Consider the following 19988-nt stretch of genomic DNA (forward strand, 5'->3'; position numbering starts at 1 on the left):
GATGAGTTAGGGGTTTGATGTTAGGAGTCTGAGTTAGGGGAAGGACCTTGAAAGAAGAGAGGACGAGCACACACAGAGAGACCTCCATGGAACAGCCACTGTCCCCCCCCCCTGTTGTACCATCATCACCCTTCATCTGTGAGATGTACAAGGGGGGTGGGACTGAGTGGCAGCCAGGTGGGCAGATGGGCTGGTCCCAGGGGTACCATCTGGATCTGACCTCTGGGACTGGCACCTGAATCCCAAACTCTGAGGGACTCCAGAAGCAGAGATTTTGTTGCCAGAGGCAGGAAATCCACGGAATGCTAACCAGAGGGCTGCCTGTGGAATCGCCTTCTTGCAACAACCCTCCTCAGACTGTTGAATAGGAAGGCAGAGTGGGCACTTGAACCCGGAGCTGCAGGAAGCAGAGAAGGGCAGGGCAGGAAGCTGGCAGAAGGCCTCCAATCAGGTTCTCTCTCCCCCACCCACTGGGAGCCTCCTCCCCCCCCCCCACATGCCCCCCAAGTTCCTGCCACTCATCCCTGAACAGAAAGGCACAAAGTGGGCAGGAGTCTCTTTATTTCAAAGGCACAAGATGCAAAAGCTGCCACCTGAGACGGAGGGGGAGGGAGGGGGGCTGCGTGTGTGGGTATGGGGGGGTATTCATGGGCCCCTGAGAAACGCCTCCAGCTCCCACCAAGTCCAGAGAGCACGCCACACATTTCAGCAGCTTCACTGTCAAGCAGGCTCTCTGCCTCTGCACCGCCACATCTGTGGGGCAGCTGGCAGGAGGCAACAGAGGGCCGGAAGCTGGAGAGTCCGCTGTGCCCCGCTGAGCAGTCTGCCCGCCTCCACCTGGGCCCGCATCCCTCCTCAGCCCACGGCTGGCTCCAGTCCCTCGCCCCCGAGCGAGGCGGGCCCTACTGCTGCTCCGGACAGTTCAGGATGTCGTACTTCAGGTAGCCCACCCTGTCCACTTGGTACTGTGGGGTCATTCGCCAGCAAAAGGGGGCCTGGCAGAAGTGGTATTTGCCTGGAGGGGTGGAGAGAGAGTAGTCAGCAGGGGGAAGCTGTGAAGGAAACCCACCCCCCTTCCGTGCCTGGAAGGGCCCATCCCCTCCCCGGAGGGTGTCAGGCACAGCTGAGGAGGCCAGCTCTGCTTCCCTAGGGCTGCCAAGTCCAATTCAAGAAATATCTGGGGACTTTGGGGGTGGAGCCAGGAGACTTTTGGGGTGGAGCCAGGAGACATTGGGGGTGGAGCCAAGATCAAGGCTGTGACAAGCATAACTGAACTCCAAAGGGAGTTCTGGCCATCACATTTAAAGGGACAGCACACCTTTTCAATTCCTTCCTTCCATAGGAAATAATGAAGGATAGGGACACCTTCTTTTGGGGCAAATAGAATTGGGCCCCCTGGTCCAATCTTTTTTAAACTTGGGGGGTGTTTTGTGGAGAGGCACTAGATGCTATACTGAAAATTTGGTGCCTCTACCCCAAAAACAGCCCCCCCCAGAGCCCCAGATACCCGCGGATCAATTCATGATTTTCTATGGGAATAAATCTCCACAGGGAATAATAGAGTTCCCAGCAGACATTTCCCTCCCCTCCCCTCCCCCGCTTTCTGAGGAGCCTGAAGCGGGGGGAGGGCCTCCAAACTGGGGGATCTCCTGCCCCCACCTGGGGATTGGCAACCCTAGCTTCCCCTGGCTGCTGACCTTACCTTGGTACACAAAGATATTCTGTGAGTCCAGCGGGACTCCTGAAAAGACATCATCGGTGCGCTTGGGGTAGCCTTTGTCCACCTGTTCAGCTTTGGCGTCCAGCCTGGAAGGAAGAGCAGAGCTGAGCAAAAGGCGGCTGCTCCCGGGGGCTCCTCTCCCTCCCCCAGCTCCCCCCTCCCCCTCCGTCCCTGCAGGAGGGCCCAGGGGGGGGCTTCTCTCCCCAAGCCTCAGAGAGGGCCCACTGGGGTCGCAAAGGGTCCTTCTGGGTTCATTTGGGAGTTCAGGTTTCACATGAAGTTGCCTTCTGCTGAATCAGACCCCTTAAGGTCACTCTTGGCTGCTCAGATGGGCAGCTGCTTTCCAGGGTCTCAGGCAGAGAAGGGTCTTTCTCACCACCTCCTGAGAGCCAGTTTGGTGTAGTGGTTTACTGTGCGGACTCTTATCTGAGAGAACCAGGTTTGATTCCCCACTCCTCCACTTGCAGCTGCTGGAATGGCCTTGGGACAGCCATGGCTCTCGCAGGAGTTGTCCTTGAAAGGGCAGCTTCTGGGAGAGCTCTCTCAGCCCCACCCGCCTCCCAGGGTGTCTGTTGTGGGGGAGGAAGGGAAAGGAGATTATAGGCCTCTCTAAGAATCTGTCCTTGAAAGGGCAGCTTCTGTCAGAGCTCTCTCAGTCCCACCCACCTCACAGGGTGTCTGTTGTGGGGGGGAAGGGAAAGGAGATTGTAGGCCGCTCTGAGATTCTGTCCTTGAAAGAGCAGCTTCTGTAAGAGCTCTCTCAGCCCCACCTACCTAACAGGGTGTCTGTTGTGGGGGGGAAGGGAAAGGAGATTGTAGGCTGCTCTGAGATTCTGTCCTTGAAAGGGCAGCTTCTGGGAGAGCTCTCTCAGCCCCACACACCTCACAGGGTGCCTGTTGTGGGGGAGGAAGGGAAAGGAGATTGTAGATCGCTCTGAGACTCTGTCCTTGAAAGGGCAGCTTCTGGGAGAGCTCTCTCAGCCCCACCCGCCTCACGGTGTCTGTTGTGGGGGAGGAAGGGAAGGGAGATTGTAGGCTGCTCTGAGACTCTGAGATTCAGAGGGGAGGGTGGGATATAAATCCTATATTTTCTCCTCCTGCCTTGTCCTTTCAGCTGGAGATGCTGCCTGGAAGGCCTTCTACATGCCAAGCAGAGGCTCTGCCACTGAGCCAAACCGAAGGGCAGGAGGTGGTGCATTAATAGCATTCCTTTTCAGAAGGAATCACTGTGTTGGGGGGGGGGTTCTCATGCCCCAGGGGAACCCGGGGGGGCTGCCTCCCCTCCTCCCTGTCATGAGATTGGCACACCAGCCATTCTCCCAGGGGTGAGCTGATGCGGCTGGCATCTCTAGAGGCAGAGCCCAGGGATTGGCCAGGCTGAGTGGCCGTGGGTCTCCAGGGCCATAGTAGAGAAGTCCTCTGCTTAAGACCCCAGGGACAGCAGGTTCTCCCCCCACCCACATTCAGCCATGGCTCCTCCTCAGAGCTGGGGGGCTGGGGCTGCACTGGGGAGGGAGCCCCACATTGCTTGACTAGCAGCCCTGAGGGAGACTGGCACATGCCCTTCTGCCTTCCTTCCGCTCATTGCTGGAGGCACGCTGTGGCTCGGATTGCCTGGGCAGTGCTGGGGCCAGGGGGCTTGACCTGAGGGCGCTCTCCAGCTCAGAATCCCCGTACCTCCAGTACTTGTCTCCATGAAAGAGCAGAACCTTGCCCCGGCCTCTCTGCAGCGCCCCAAAGATCTTTGGCACGTCTCTGCCAATGCCCAGCTTCTCAATGCTCCGCGGGCCCAACACTCTTGTCCCCTGGTACACCCAGAAGCGCTGGCCTGCAGAATAAGGAGAGAGAACATAAGAGCATCAGAGAAGCCCTGTTGGATCAGGCCAGTGGCCCATCCAGTCCAACACTCTGTGTCACATAAGAACAGAAGAGAAGCCCTGTTGGATCAGTCCAATGGCCCCTCCAGTCCAACACTCTGTGTCACATAAGAACATAAGAGAAGCCCTGTTGGATCAGTCCAATGGCCCCTCCAGTCCAACACTCTGTGTCACATAAGAACATAAGAGAAGCCCTGTTGGATCAGTCCAATGGCCCCTCCAGTCCAACACTCTGTGTCACATAAGAACATAAGAGAAGCCCTGTTGGATCAGTCCAATGGCCCCTCCAGTCCAACACTCTGTGTCACATAAGAACATAAGAGAAGCCCTGTTGGATCAGTCCAATGGCCCCTCCAGTCCAACACTCTGTGTCACATAAGAACATAAGAGAAGCCCTGTTGGATCAGTCCAATGGCCCCTCCAGTCCAACACTCTGTGTCACATAAGAACATAAGAGAAGCCCTGTTGGATCAGTCCAATGGCCCCTCCAGTCCAACACTCTGTGTCACATAAGAACAGAAGAGAAGCCCTGTTGGATCAGGCCAGTGGCCCCTCCAGTCCAACACTCTGTGTCACATAAGAACATAAGAGAAGCCCTGTTGGATCAGGTCAGTGACCCCTCCAGTCCAACACTCTGTGTCACATAAGAACGTAAGAGAAGCCCTGTTGGATCAGGCCAATGGCCCATCCAGTCCAACACTCTGTGTCACATAAGAACATAAGAGAAGCCCTGTTGGATCAGGCCAGTGGCCCATCCAGTCCAACACTCTGTGTCACATAAGAACATAAGAGAAGCCCTGTTGGATCAGTCCAATGGCCCCTCCAGTCCAACACTCTGTGTCACATAAGAACATAAGAGAAGCCCTGTTGGATCAGGCCAGTGGCCCCTCCAGTCCAGCACTTTGTGTCACATAAGAACATAAGAGAAGCCATGTTGGATCAGGGCAAAGCCCCATCCAGTCCAACACTCTGTGTCACATAAGAACATAAGGGAAGCCATGTTGGATCAGGCCAATGGCCCATCCAGTCCAACACTCTGTATCACACAGTGGCCAATAATTTATATATACCTCCTGTGGCAGTGAATTCCACATGTTAATCACTCTTTGGGTGAAGAAGTGCTTCCTTCTTTCCGTTTTAACCTGACTGCTCAGCAATTTCATCGAATGCCCACGAGTTCTTGTATTGTGAGAAAGGGAGAAAAGTACCTCTTTCTCTACCTTCTCCATCCCATGCATAATCTTGTAAACCTCTGTCATGTCACCCTGTAGTCTAAAGCTCAATGAAATCACTGCTTTCCTTCTCTGCACATTATTTCTATATTTCTTGTATTGGTTTGTTAAAGACAGGAGTCAGAGCGGGACACGGTGCCTACGCTTGTTCTCCAGGTCCCCCTGGACGTTAGCAGCCCCTGCCACTGCTCCAGGGCTCTGATGTCTTTGGGGCAGGCCCCCAGGAGCAAGGGGAGGAGAGTGCCTGCCAGCGCCACGCACCAGAGAAGAAGAAGAGCTTCTTGGTCAGCTTATCCTGGAAGGCGGCATCGATCACGTCCGGGAGGGCTGGCCAGGTGTCCCGGATCCTCAGCGGGCCTTTGATGGGCCCCTTTCCTGCCGCTGGCTTCTTCCAGTATTGCCTGGAGAGGGGAGGGGGGAAAGGCCAGTGAGCAGCAGGGACTGAAGCCGGGAGGGGGAGGGGGCCCAGGAACCGCCCCTTTGCAAGCCCCGCCCCCTTTCAACTGTTCTTAGATTGATGCCAGCATTTCTGTGCCCTGCTGCCTTCCTCCTGCCACACCATCAGGGCACGTGTCTGTGCTCTCCCTTGGAGGAGGAGGAAGAAGAGGAGGAAGAGGAAGGGGAGGAGGAAGAAGAGGAGGAGAAAGAAGAGCAGGAGAAAGAAAAGGAGGAGGAGGAAGAGGAAGTGGAGGAGGAAGAGAAGGAAGAAGAGGAGGAGGAAGAGGAAGAAGAAGATGAAGAGGAGGAAGAAGAAGATATTGGATTTATATCCCAACCTCCACTCCAAAGAGTCTCAGAGTGGCTCACAATCTCCTTTCCCTTCCTCCCACACAACAGGTGTGAGGTGGGTGGGGCTGAGAGGGCTCTCACAGCAGCTGCCCTTTCAAGGACAACCTCTGCCAGAGCTCTGGCTGACCCAAGGCCATTCCAGCAGCTGCAAGTGGAGGAGTGGGGAATCAAACCCGGTTCTCCCAGATAAGAGTCCGCACACTTAACCACTACACCAAACTGGCTCTCCAGAATTGCAGATTTATACCCTGCCCTTCTCTCTGAATCAGAGAGTGCCTTACAATCTCCTTTATCTTCTCTCTGCACAACAGACACCCTGTGAGGTGGGTGGGGCTGAGAGAGTTCTCCCAGAAGCTGCCCTTTCAAGGACAGAAGCTCAGAGCGTCTTACAATCTCCTATATCTTCTCTCCCCACAACAGACACCCTGTGAGGTGGGTGATGCTGAGAGGGCTCTCACAGCAGCTGCCCTTTCAAGGACAACTCTTGCAGGAGCGATGGCTTACCCAAGGCCATTCCAGCAGGTGCAAGCGGAGGAGTGGGGAATCAAACCCGGTTCTCCCAGATAAGAGTCCGCACACTTCACCACTACACCAAACTGGCTACACACACACACACCGCCTTTCCTGCTAGCCTCTCCTCTCCCCCCCCCCCCGGCCCAGATGCACACAGCTGCTCCCTCACCCGTTCTTGAAGAGGTGCAGCTCCTTCTGGATCTGTGTCACGGCATCAAAGCCCTGGACTTTGCAGGCGTCACTGGGGGGCTCCACCGGGGTGGACTCTGTCATGGAGCCGTCCTCGCCTGAGGTGGACGTGTCCTCCGCCTCCGTGGTGGTTTGGGTGGGGACGTCGGGCCTTCTTGTGGGGGGGAGATCAGAGCTTCGTGTGGGGGAGATGTCGGGGCTTTGCGTCGGGGGGCTGGGCCCAGTCCTGGAACCTGGAGGTGAGGAGGGTGGAGGGCAGCTCGTAAGACAAGGGGGCTGTGCCCCTCTGGAGTGGCACAAGAGCCCTTCTACTGGATGAAGCCACTGCATGCTTGGTCAGTCACACTGGGCAGTGCCACGCCTCACAGCAGCGGCTCCTGAGCACCAGGGTGGCAGAGGGCAAGGTGCCAGTCAGGCTCCCCAAGGAGGGAAGAGGACCTCAATGAAATCATTGCTTTCCTTCTCTGCACTGTTTTGCCCCTTCCCATCTGCCAGCCTTGTCCTGGTTCATCAGGCAGCTTTCAGCCAAATGGGCATTCCTGACGACAACTTCGTTGTAAGGGTGTCGCTGCCACAAAGACACCCACAGCAGGCTTCCGCTCACCATAGAGGAACTGGATACCGGCCACGTCGTCGGAGTGCAGGTGGAAATCCGCCACGTAGCTGTACATGGGGTACATCAGGGCTTCCAGCACGCTGGAGTGCTCCAGGCCCAGCGAGTGGCCGAATTCGTGTGCCGCCACCAGGAAGAGGCTGTACCCTGCAAGGCACAACGCAGCTGCATGAGGAGGCGGAACTCTGCCCCGCCCCCTGAGCCCTCCCATATGGCCGAGGAAGGGACTTTAGTCTCTCCCCACATCTTCCCCAGAGGGTACTTAGATCCGGGACACAGAATCTACTATTGAACCCTGGGCTGAGGGAGGCAGAGAGAGAGAGAGCCTTCTCATTAGCAGCCCCCGATTGGTGGAACCAACTCCTGGAAGAAGTTAAGAGCCTTGCGGGACCTCATGCAGACCCCAAGACTTGTAAGACAGCTTTGTTTCGACTTGCCTATCAGACTGAACTGACAGCAGTATATGAGGATACCCAAGAGGGCTGAAGACACTGGAAATTAATGATACTAGCATCAAATTCTTTTAATAGGCTTTAATTATTTATTGTTTAATGTGTCCAATGTTTTAACTCTTACAGTTTAGAATTGTAAATGGTTTTGTTGTGGTGAGCCACCCTGAGCCTGCTTCGGCAGCGAGGCTGGGATGGAAATCCAATAAACAAATAAATAAATAACTCCCCAGTGCCTTTGTGGGCACCAAGGCTTTGTTAGCCCCCCAGGGCCACAGCTGATGACCCTCCCCACATCCTGTGCCCCCCCGCCTTCCCTGGGATCATAAAGCAGCCCTGCTGGATCAGACCAGTGAGGGTCCATCGAGTCCAGCCTCCTGTCTCACACAGGGGCCACCCAGTTCCTCTGGGCAGAGAGGCTGAGGCCTTCATAAGAACAGCTGGCTCCTTACCTGGAGCGCAACAACTTAGTGACGGTAATCCATGCTACGGTCACCTCAAGAATAGATCACTGTAATGCTCTCTACATGGGGCTACCCTTGACGCTAACCCAGAGACTACAACTAGTGCAGAACGCTGCGGCACGGCTGTTAATGGGGCTGCCGCGACGGGAGCACATTCAGCCAGTGCTGAGAGAGCTGCACTGGTTGCCTGTTGTGTTCCGAGTTCGCTTCAAGGTGTTGGTATTAACCTTTAAAGCCCTCAATGGTCAGGGACCTGCCTATCTACGGGACCGCCTTTCCCCATATATCCCCCAGAGAGCACTGCGATCAGGGACAAAAAATCTGCTGTCTGCCCCTGGCCCAAAAGAAGCCAGGCTATGTATAACGAGATCCAGGGCTTTTTCGGTGGCAGCACCAGAACTTTGGAACACCCTCCCAGAAGCCATAAGGGGCCTGCGGGATTTGTCTGCGTTCCGCAGGGCCTGTAAGACCGAACTGTTCAAACAGGCTTTTGTGGTTTGACCGAAAAAAGGCTGCCACCGGACATCCTACAGAATGCTGGCGATCTTGGTCGAGAAGTCAATACCGCCTATACTGGACTGAAATAGCGCTATAGAATGGTTTTAAAGTTAATATATGTAAATTATGGTTTTATATGTTTTATTGGATTGATTGTTTTTATAATGTTGTAAGCCGCCCTGAGTCCGCTTGCGGAGAGGGCGGGATATAAATGGGAAGTAATTAATAAATAAATAAACAAACAAACATTAGAAGAGCCCTGCTGGATGAAACCAGTGAGGGTCCATCTAGTCCAGCATCTTGTCTCACGCAGTGGCCAACCAGTTCCTCTGGAGGGCCAACAGAAGGGCAGAGAGGTTAAGGGCTTCATAAGATCATCAGAAGAGCCCTGCTGGATCAGACCAGGGAGGGTCCATCTCGTCCAGCCTCCTGCCTCACACAGGGGCCAACCAGTTCCTCTGGAGGGCCCACAACAGGGCAGAGAGGCTGAGGCCTTCCCCTGAGAACAGCATCAGAAGAGCCCTGCTGGATCAGACCAGGGAGGGTCCATCTAGTCCAGCCTCCTGTCTCACACAGTGGCCAGCCAGTTCCTCTGGAGGGCCAACAACAGGGCAGAGAGGCTGAGGCCTTCATACGAACATCAGAAGAGCCTTGCTAGATCAGACCAGTGAGGGTCCATCTAGTCTAGCCTCCTGTCTCACACAGTGGCCAACCAGTTCCTCTGGAGGGCCAACAACAGGGCAGAGAGGCTGAAGCCTTCATACGAACATCAGAAGAGCCTTGCTAGATCAGACCAGTGAGGGTCCATCTAGTCTAGCCTCCTGTCTCACACAGTGGCCAACCAGTTCCTCTGGAGGGCCTACAACAGGGCAGAGAGGTCAAGGCCTTGAAGAGCCCTGCTGGGTCAGACCAGTGAAGGTCCATCTAGTCCAGCATCCCATCTCACACAGTGGCCAACTAGTTCCTCTGCAGGGCCAATAACAGGGCAGAGAGGCCGAGGCCTTTATAAGAACATCAGAAGAGCCCTGCTGGATCAGACCAGTGAAGGTCCATCTAGTCCAGCATCCTGTCTCACACAGTGGCCAACGAGTTCCTCTGGAGGGCCAACAACAGGGCAGAGAGGCCGAGGCCTTCATAAGAACATCAGAAGAGCCCTTCTGGATCAGACCAGTGAGGGTCCATCTAGTCCAGAATCCTGCCTCACACAGGGGCCAGTCAGTTCCTCTGGAGGGCCAACAACAGGGCAGAGAGGCTGAGGCCTTCCCCTGAGAAGAGCATCAGAAGAGCCCTGCTGGATCAGACCAGGGAGGGTCCATCTAGTCCAGCCTCCTGTCTCACACAGTGGCCAGCCAGTTCCTCTGGAGGGCCAACAACAGGGCAGAGAGGCTGAGGCCTTCCCCTGAGAAGAACATCAGAAGAGCCCTGCTGGATCAGACCAGTGAAGGACCATCTAGTCCAGCCTCCTGTCTCACACAGTGGCCAGTCAGTTCCTCTGGAGGGCCAACAACAGGGCAGAGAGGCCGAGGCCTTCCCCTGAGAAGAACATCAGAAGAGCCCTGCTGGAACAGACCAGTGAAGGACCATCTAGTCCAGCCTCCTGTCTCACACAGTGGCCAACGAGTTCCTCTGGAGGGCCAACAACAGGGCAGAGAGGCCGAGGCCTTCATAAGAACATCAGAAGAGCCCTGCTGGGTCAGACCAGGGAGGGTCCATCTAGTCCAGCCTCCTGCCTCACACAGGGGCCAGTCAGTCCCTCTGGAGGGCCAACAACAGGGCAGAGAGGCCGAGGCCTTCCCCTGATGTCGTCTGCTGGCGCTGAGATTCAGAGGATAAGTGCCTCTGAATGTGGTGATTCCCTTTAGCCGCCATGGCTTCTAGCCACTGACAGACCTCCATGAATCTGCCTAATCCCTTTTAAAACCTCCTATGCCTCTAGTCTGTGTCATGCTATCCCCCCTTTAGTGAGGGGGGGCAGCCCTCCCCTCCCCCCCTCAGTCTGCGCTGACTGCCCCCCCCTCCCGCTGGTCCTGAGCATGGCCTGTTGCCCTGGTGTTTCGAAGGCAGGGCTGCACACCCCGGGCCCAGGTCAGGGGCAGGAGACCCAGGTGGTACCAACCTTTATCAGGGCAGAAGCCCCACTTCTTATCCGTGTCGTAGTTGCTGGTGGTGGCGCACCACAGCTTCCCATCGGCACGTCCCTCGGAGGTGCAGGCGCTGTACGTTTTGCCCAGGAAGGTAAAAGGGAACTTGCACTCTTCACCTGGGGAGTTCCCGCCACTCACGGCTGTGTCTGCAGAGGAGGCCGCAATTAGCCCAGGCCAGAAGGGAGCCCTCCGGGGGGTTCTTGCACAGCAGCTCTGGCCGAGGAGGCATGCAAGCCCCATCCAGGAGGCACACACACGTTGGCAAGACATCCTTTGCCACTCACCTTTCCAGTGGTAAGAGACACGGGCAGGCAATGCAGCCACTCTGACAATTCTACGGGGTGCAGAGGGCACGAAGCCAGGTCCCCCCCCCCCTGGGCATGGGTAGGACCTCTGTTTTGCCAGTCTGTGACCAAAGGTGAGCTTGAAGCTCTGCTTGCTGGGGCTCAGGTGCCCAGCAGCAATGCCAGGACAGGACTCCACTTTGGCAGAAAGAAAAGAGAACCCATCCAGAGCAGACACTCCTCGCCAAGGGGGCCATCGAGGTTGGCTGGAGCCCTGTCCCCTCTCGCTTGCAACAGGAAGCACTCCCTTTAGGGGGAGGGGCTTGTGAGTTTCCTGCATTGTATAGGGGGTTGGACTAGATGACCCTGGAGGTCCCTTCCAACTCTTCTATGATTCTAACAGGCTTCCTCCTCGGGAGGTGGTGGGCTCTCCTTCCTTGGAGGTTTTTCAACAGAGGCTAGATGGCCCTCTGGCAGCAATGCGGATTCTGTGAATTTAAGGGGAGGTGTTTGTGGGTTTCCTGCATTGTGCAGGGGGTTGGATTTAGGCTTCCCAATCCCCAGGTCCCAGAGGGGGATCCCCCGGTTTTACAGGCTTCCCCCCTCCCCCAGCCAGCTGGCCGGTGGGGGAAGCCCCGCCCCCAGAGCCATCATGCACCTCCATGAACGAATCCCATAGGGAATGATGGGGAATTGATCCACGGGTATTGGGGGCTCTGGGGGGGCTGTTTTTTTTGATAGAGGCACCAGATTTTCAGTATAGCTTCTAGTGCCTCTCCCCAAAATACCTCCCAAGTTTCAAAAAGATTGGACCAGGGGTCCTATTCTATGAGCCCCAAAAGAAGGTGCCCCATATCCTTCATTATTTCCTATGGAAGGAAGGCATTTAAAAATTTGTGCAGTCCCTTTAAATGTGATGGCCAGAACTCCCTTGAAGTTCAATTATGCTTGTCACACTCTTACTCTCGGCTCCACCCCCAATGTCTCCTGGCTCCACCCCCAAAGTCCCTAGATATTTCTTAAATTGGACTTGGCAACCCTAGTTGGACTAGATGACCCTGGAGGTCCCTTCCAACTCTATGATTCTGTGTTTCCCCATACCTTTGGTGGGGCAGAAGCCATACTTCTGGTCGCGATCAAAGTTGTCAGTGGTTGCGCACCAGCGGTAGCCATCGGTTCGCCCCTCGGTAGTGCAGCCATCGTAGGACTTGCCCTCGAAGATGAAGGGGAAGACACACTTCTCTCCGTCGCTGTTCCCTTCGTACGTGTACAGAACTGGGAAGCAAAGGCAGCGGGAAGGGCCTCAGTCGGGGGGGGGGGGGAGGGGTTGTTCAGCCCCAGCAGGAAGCTCTGCTGAAATGAGGGTGCTGCTTCCAGGGCTACACCAGACCACTGCCTTGTGGTGACTCCGACCGGGCAACTGAGAGAGCACTTCCCCAGCAGCACTGACAGCAAAGGAACCTTCCAGGGGAGTCCTCAATGGTTGCCCCAAAGGAGCCCTGCAAGGTGCTAAGTGGGGGGAGGGCTTAGGGACCCCTTCCTCCCCCACAGACGGATGCTGTGCTCCCCTCCCCTTCCCCAGCAAGCAGGGACGCCAGCCTCCGGGTGGGACCGGGGATCCCCCAGAATTAGTCTCATCTCCAGTCCTTCTCCCCCAACCCTGAGAAAATGGCTTCTTTGGAAGGTGGACTCTGCCAGGGCCTTGTACCCCAGGCTCCACCCCCGAATCCCCAGGAGTTTCCCAGTCTGGATCCGGCAACCGTATAGCCCCACCCCTCTGGTAGCCAAGGAAGGGCCTGGCAACCTTCCAGCCTCTTGCATCTACCCTGGGTGAAGGTCTGGAGCTCTGCTCTGCCTGGCCAGGCAGCCACAGGGAGCAGTTCCAAGACCCAGGCCTCTTCCTTGACAGTCTGGCCACCTCCAAGGGGCACTTCCCGTTGCCAGGTTAGTGTTGGAATAATACCTAGAGACTTTGGGGGTGGAGCCAGGAGAGGGGCCTCAGCAGGGTCCAAGGCTTTCCAAGCGGCCATTTTCTTGGGGGGAGCTGATCTCTGACAGCTGGAGTGGAGATCAGTTGTAAAAATGGGAGATCCCCAGACCCCACCTGGAGGGTGGCAACCCAGCACCTGGAGATCTCCTGCTATCACAATTCCTCTCCACGCGGCAGACTTTGGTTCCTTGGACAAAATGCCGGCTTTGGAGGGTGGGGTCTATGGCATCGTACCCCACTGAGGTCCCTCCTCTCCCCTGACCACACCCTCCCCTGGCTCCACCCCAAACATTTTCCTACCCAGAGCGGCCGCCCTATACCTCCCTGCTCCCTCCCTCTCATCTGCCTGGTTTCTCTCACCTACGGTCCCCCCCCACAGAAAATGGGCAAAGCTGCTCAGCCCCAATGCCCTGCAGTGCCCCCCCATCCCAGGGCAGAGTGCAGGCAAGGAAGGGAAGCTTGCAGGCGTAATGTGCATGGAGGGGGGCTGCTGTCTCCTCCCTGGCCCCCCACCCAGAGCCTGCTCCTACTCACGTTCGCTGGGGCAGAATCCATAGAGCTTGTCCTGGTCGAAGCTGGCCGTGGTGGCGCACCAGGGCACGCCGTCGGAGCGCCCGTCAGTGGTGCAGGTGGAGTAGGACTTTCCCTCAAAGGTGTAGGGGAAGTGGCAGAGAGCGCCATTGGCATTCCCATAGAAGGTCTTCACCACTGCCCAGGGGGAGAAAAGGAGATGCCGGGGGTCAGAGGGAGCGGGCAGAGGGCAGGCAGATCTCCAGAGGAGAGACTTGGCTAGCACATCGAGGTGGGGTAGGCTAAACGGGTTTAAGTCATGGGCAGAAAGGGACCAGCTGGATATTAGGGGGTGGGGGGATTACAGTAGTTCATCAGTGGAATTGCTAATGGGGGTGGTGAGCTCCCCCTTCCTCACGCGCTTCAAGCAGCAGCTGGACAAACACTTGTGAGGGATGCTCTAGGCCAGGGGTGGCCAACGGTAGCTCTCCAGATGTTCTTTGCCTACAACTCCCATCAGCCCCAGTCATTGGCCATGCTGGCTGGGGCTGATGGGAGTTGTAGGCAACAAACATCTGGAGAGCTACCGTTGGCAACCCCTGCTCTAGGCTGATCCTGCATTCAGCAGAGCATTGGACTAGATAGCGTCTATGGTCCCTTCCAACTCTATGATTCTCTGACCTCCTGGAGACCAGGAAGCCCTAGGAGGAAAGGCGGAGGGACTTGGGGATGTTCAGTCTGGAGAAGAGGAGGTGGAGAGATGGGGACAGGATGGCTGTCTTCAAGTCTTTGAAGGGCTGTCCCTTAGAGGAGGAGGGCAGGGAGCTGTTCTTGTTGGCAGCAGAGGAGACGACTCACAATAATGGGTTTAAATTAAGGATGGAACCAGATGGATATTGGAAAAAAAACAACACTTTTTGAAAGTAAGAGTAGTTCAAGAGAGCCAATTTGCTGCAGTGGTTAAGTGTGCAGACTTGTATCTGGGAGAACCAGGTTTGATTCTCCCCTCCTCCTTGTGATTATTATGATAACAGCTCCAGTTAAAACAGCACTGAGAGAAGACTGACGAAGGGTTAAAGCAACGAAACCGTAGGAAATCCAGGAAATCCAGTCTTTTGAACTCTTTGTGGAAAGTTGTGCAGAACGAAGCCCTCGCCTCCACCCAGATTCTGAACTGCAAGAAGCGGCTGAAGGCAGCTGCCTCGGAGACGTGACTTTAGAAAACAGTCTGGGGGAGCGTTGTGCGGGTGCTCGTTCTATTCGTTTGCTGTATGGACTTCTTATAAACTGTGCACTAAATGTTTGTTCCCTCACTTTTGTGTGAGAGTGATCATTTAACCGGTGAGATTTTGAAGGATATATTGGCATAAAACAGATTTAACAGTACAAATAACAATGTAAGTAATATAAAATCCTGGAAAACAGAGTACGCAGGGGAGCTAATGTGCATAAAATGAGTAAAATATATGTCATTTCAAGTTTAACAAAATTACATGAATAAAACAAATAAGATATGGTCATTCCAGAGCCAGTCTCTGTTGGATTTCCATGGTCTGTTGAAGAAATTCAGCAATCGTTAAAGTTAACTCAGAGCAGGTGTAATTTAAAAGTCCGTAGACTTTGCCTGAACAAATCTGCTCAACAAATCTTTGCTCAACAAATCTGCTAAAATATCTTTCAAATATATACGACGAATATCATCATAAAGGGGACAATTCAATAATACATGGGAGATAGTTTTGATACTTTTGGGATTACAAAGACAATGTCTGGCAGAGTAATCAATCCTGTTAAATCTGCTAAATAAAATAGCAGATGGTAATGCATTGCATCCTGTTAACAAGAAAGCACGCCGTTGTTGTGGTGCTTGCAGAGAGGAGAAATATTTTTCTAATTTCCCTACAGAAAGAGGAAGTTCAAAATTCAGTGGGGAGCAAGTTTTGTTGGCCAGGCTATATAATGTTTGCATTTCAATATCCAAGATTCTAAGCTTAAGTTTCAAGAATGCATCTTTTAGGGATAGCATAAAAAGTGAATCTATATCAATGACCATAGACTTAATTTTCCTCTCAACAAATACTAACCAATTTGACATATTGGATTCTGAGAGCAGTTGAGATAGAAGGCTCTCCGAATCAGAGTAGAAATGTAGCCACAACCAATATTTAAATAACATTAGCCATGCTTGTGTTTCCACAAGATTCATCCCTGTTTCTAAACATAGAACTGCATATGGTACGCACTTCGGGAATCCCAGAATTTTCTGTAGAAATTTTGATTGGACACCTTCAATGTTGTTCGGGCACTTCGGGAATCCCAGAATTTTCTGTAGAAATTTTGACTGGACACCTTCAATGTTGTTGTCCAAGGCTGTGATCCAAACTGGGACCCCATATAAAAGCTGCGGTGTCACTTTAGCCTTAAAGATTTTTAGCGCAGCTGGGATAAACTGATTGCCTCTACTATAAAAGAAGCGCTGAATAGCTGCAATGTTAACATTGACTGACTTAATTATACAGTTACGGTGATTAGTCCAAAGTGTGTTATATTGGAAATGAATTCCTAAGTATTTATAGTATTTTACTTGTTCCATCTCTTTGCCACCTATTGACCGTTTAGTTGGCTTCCAAGATTTGGAAAATACAACAATTTTAGATTTGTCATAGTTCAAAAGGAGCTTATTGTAGTTAAGTAAAGTGATACAACGAGCAAGCAAGTGTTTTAATCCAATTCTGGAACAAGATAGTAAAACTGTATCGTCTGCATATAAAAGTAAGGGAACATGTCTGGCACCGAGTTTAGGATTATGATGATCGATATCTGACAAAAAAGGGAGCAAGGTCATTAAGAAAGAGGTTAAACAGAAAAGGGGCCAACACACAGCCTTGTTTAACCCCTTTGTTTAACGGGATTTTTGATGTAAGATTGCCTGATGAAGAGCATTTGACCTGACAAAAGTTAGAAGTATATAATTTTTTAATAAGCATGAGAAGTCTTTTATCAATACTTGCTTGTTCAAGTTTAGCCCAAAGCATATCCCTGTCAATTGAATCAAATGCTCCCTTTAAGTCTAAAAGAAGAAGAAGAAGAAGATATTGGATTTATATCCCGCCCTCCACTCCGAAGAGTCTCAGAGCGGCTCACAATCTCCTTTCCCTTCCTCCCCCACAACAGACACCCTGTGAGGTGGGTGGGGCTGGAGAGGGCTCTCACAGCAGCTGCCCTTTCAAGGACAACCTCTGCCAGAGCTATGGCTGACCCAAGGCCATGCCAGCAGGTGCAAGTGGAGGAGTGGGGAATCAAACCCGGTTCTCCCAGATAAGAGTCCGCACACTTAACCACTACACCAAACTGGCTACATACAAAAGGCTACATACAATTTCATCTTTTTCCTAATAGTGTATTTGGAAATTAGATGATACAAGGTATTACAATGATCAAGAGTAGTTTTGCCTTTACAAAATCCCAGTTGTTCCAGACCAAGAATTTTTTCTCATGTCATCCATTGTTTAAGTTCACTCAACAGATGTTTAGAATATAATTTGCCAATGGTAGATAGGAGACTAATCAGCCTGTAATTATTTGGGATGGCAGGATCTCCTTTTTTTATAAATTGGGACCACTATTGAGTTGAGCCAGGCTTATATATTGTACAAGTTCTCACACAGCTGTCCTGTTCAAGAGAAGTTCTCTCAGCCCCACCTACCTCACAGGGTGTCTGTTGTGGGGAGGGGGAGGGAAAGGAGATTGTGAGCCACTCTTGAGACTCCTTTTGGGTAGGGTATAAATCCAGTATCTTCTTCTCTTCTACAGTGGAGGTGGTGAGCTCCCGCCCCCTGACAGTCTTCAAGCAGTAGCTCTAAGCTGGTCCTGCATTGAGCAGGGGGTTAGACTAGCTGGCCTCCTTGGACCTCACAGCTCTATGATCCTATTAAGCAGCAGCTGGTCAAACACTTGCCAGGGATGCTTTAGGCTGATCCTGCCCTGAGAAGGGGGCTGGGTTAATTGGTCTCTACGGCTCTTCCAGCCCTCTCCTTCCTCTGGGCTGGTCTCTGGCAGGAGCCCCTAGCAGGCTTCCACTCTTGAAGCATGGCCAGACTCACCAGTTCCGGTGCCCAGCGTCCAGAACTCATCATCATCAAAATGGGCGTCTCCACTGTGGATGTCTTTGCCTGGAGGGAAGGCGTGTGCCAGGAGTCCGTCCTTGCCGTCAAAGGGGTAGCCGTCGCCATGTTCTGGGGACAAAACCCACAGGCAGGAAGGAGTCAGACATCTCCTTCGAGAGAGACTCCGGGGCGCCTTTGTGCCCCTGCAGATGCTGTCCGGCCCCCTCTCCCCTGGCCTGCCCAGCAACCAGAAGCCCACCCTGCCCTGCCTCTCCACTGCAAGGGTGGGGGGACACACACCAACCTTCAGTCCCAAACCGGATCTCGATGTCGACCTTCCCGCTCTCCTTGCGGGTGAAGGTGAGAGGCGTGACGTCACTCCACACCTTGAAGGCCCTTCGGAAGGCATCTTCGATGATGGAAGGGTCCAGGTCGGGGGAATAGTTCAGCACCCTTTGGGGGGAGGGGGAGGAGAGGAGACCATGGTCAGGAGCCCTGCCAAGGGAGGGGTCAGCTGGCCCCTGGCACTGCAGCCCTGCACCCTTCTCTGCAGCTGACTCCACAGCAGCAGCAGCAGATACTGGATTTATATCCCACCCTGTAGTCTGAATCTCAGAGTCTCTTAGCGGCTCACGATCGCCACTACCTTCTCACCCCCTACAACAGACACCCTGTGAGGTGGGTGGGGCTGAGAGAGCTCTCCCAGCAGCTGCCCTTTCAGGGACAACCTCTGCCAGAGCTATGGCTGACCCAAGGCCATTCCAGCAGCTGCAAGTGGAGGAGTGGGGAATCAAACCCCATTCTCCCAGATAAGAGTCCGCTCACTTAACCACTTCACAAAACTGGCTCTCTTCCTCCCCCACAACAGACACCCTGTGAGGTGGGTGGAGCTGAGAGGGCTCTCCCAGCAGCTGCCCTTTCAAGGACAACCTCTGCCAGAGCTCTGGCTGACCCAAGGCCATTCCAGCAGGTGAAAGGGGAGGAGTGGGGAATCAAACCCGGTTCTCCCAGATAAGAGTCCGCGCACTTAACCACTACACCAAACTGGCTCTACACCAAACAGGCCAGGTTGCCATCTCTGGGATGGGGAATCCCAAGATATTTGAGGGCGGAGCCTGGGGAGGTGGGGGCATGGAGAGCCTATAATGCCAGGAACTGCATCCTCCAAAGCCGCCATTTCCTCCAGAAGAACTGATCTCTGTTGCCTGGAGATGAACTGTGGTTCCAGGCCCACCTGGAGGTTGGCAACTGTAGGCACAGAGTAGCCCAAGGAGTTCCAGAGCTCCAGGCCAAAGCCCTTCCTCCAGCCTCTGCCCCCACAGGAGAGGGAAACTGGCCAGTGACTGAGAATTAAGATGACAGGGGAAGGCCCTGATGACAGAGACGCTTCTTTGGTGGCTGCATGAGGAGAGACCTTTTTGGTGGCAGCCCCCTCCCCGGTTAGGGAACTATCTCCCAGGAAGGTGCCCCTGGGCCCCTCACTCTAGACTTTTAGGAAGCCGCTGAAGACGATTTTAATAAGCACCACATTTGATTAAAGCAGTCTTAAATTGTGATTTTAAATTTTGGTTTTATGCATTCTTTTAAATGTACTTTATTTATATTGAGCTTCATGAGGAAGGCAGGCAGCTAACAAATAGATTAAATGAAACAAATAACCAAAAGGTGGCCGAAGGGGAGGGCAAGAGGCGGCCAAAGGGCACTGAGCCATGGTGGCTCAGTGGCAGGGCATCTGTTTGACATGCAGAAGGTCCCCAGTTCAATCCCCAGCAGCCTCTCCAGTGCCAAGGGCCGGGCAGGAGGGGATGGGGAAGGCCTTTCTCCGCCTGAAACCCTGGAGAGCCACTGCTGGTCAGAACAGCCAAGACTGACTTTGAGGGGCCTGATTCAGACCAGGGCAGCTTCATCCCATGTTCAGAGGCCTCCTCTTTGTGCTGGGGCTTTTCTCTCCGGGGCCAGGCTGTGCCTGAACTCACTGGTAGGTGATGTCGGTGTGGTCCCACTTGAGGTCTCCCTGGAAAGTCTGGAAGCCGCCAATGTCGGGAACTCCGCAGCGAGGGGCTCGCATGGCTTCAAGGGTGGGGGCATCCAATTGCCCGGTCTCCTTTAGCCCCAGCCGCTGCTGCATCTTCTTGAGAGCTGAGGCCAAATTCACCAGACTGCCGCCACCCGAAAGCTCTGAATCCTTCAAATATCCATAACGCTGGAGGTAGCGCTGGAGGAGAAGAGGAGGGAGAAGGTGGGCGTGGGAGGATAGAGGCAGGAGGAGACAGGGACACTCACCCCCCCTCCGCCCCACACTCACACACATACACACAGGGCCTGGGAAACGGGAGGCAGGTTTTCCAGACATTAGAATGCAAAACAAAGGTATGGGTGGATCTGGGCCGTTCCTCTGCTCCAGGAAGGGATCCCAGACTCCCTGGGCACAGCTGCTACAGGTCCTGACCGATGCTCCCTCTAAGCTGCGGAGTCTTGTGAGCAGAAATGCTATTTTGTGAACCTCTTGCATTAAAGTGATGAGCAACTGCATAAGCTAGTTTGCTCTGGGGCCATTTTTTCCTGAGCCAAGACCAAAACGTGTGAGCCAGAGGCTAAAAAATTGTGAGC

At 53.8% G+C, this 19988-nt stretch overlaps 1 protein-coding gene across 1 annotated transcript; it reads right to left on the minus strand.

The window, feature by feature from the left end:
* Nucleotides 1-902: 902 nt before the first annotated feature.
* Nucleotides 903-19582, minus strand: MMP9 (matrix metallopeptidase 9). Its single transcript, XM_060263804.1, has 12 exons — nt 19355-19582; nt 17683-17831; nt 17376-17507; nt 13297-13470; nt 11874-12047; nt 10461-10634; nt 6925-7080; nt 6301-6553; nt 5091-5230; nt 3398-3548; nt 1703-1806; nt 903-1015 (listed from the first exon to the last, which is right to left on the minus strand). The coding sequence occupies exons 1-12, from the start codon at nt 19504-19506 to the stop codon at nt 903-905; spliced, it is 1872 nt and encodes a 623-aa protein (XP_060119787.1). The 5' UTR covers nt 19507-19582.
* Between the last annotated feature and the right edge of the window lie 406 nt (nt 19583-19988).

This window comes from Heteronotia binoei, chromosome 2 (genome assembly GCF_032191835.1).
Source record: "Heteronotia binoei isolate CCM8104 ecotype False Entrance Well chromosome 2, APGP_CSIRO_Hbin_v1, whole genome shotgun sequence".
Classification (NCBI taxonomy): Eukaryota; Metazoa; Chordata; class Lepidosauria; order Squamata; family Gekkonidae; genus Heteronotia; species Heteronotia binoei.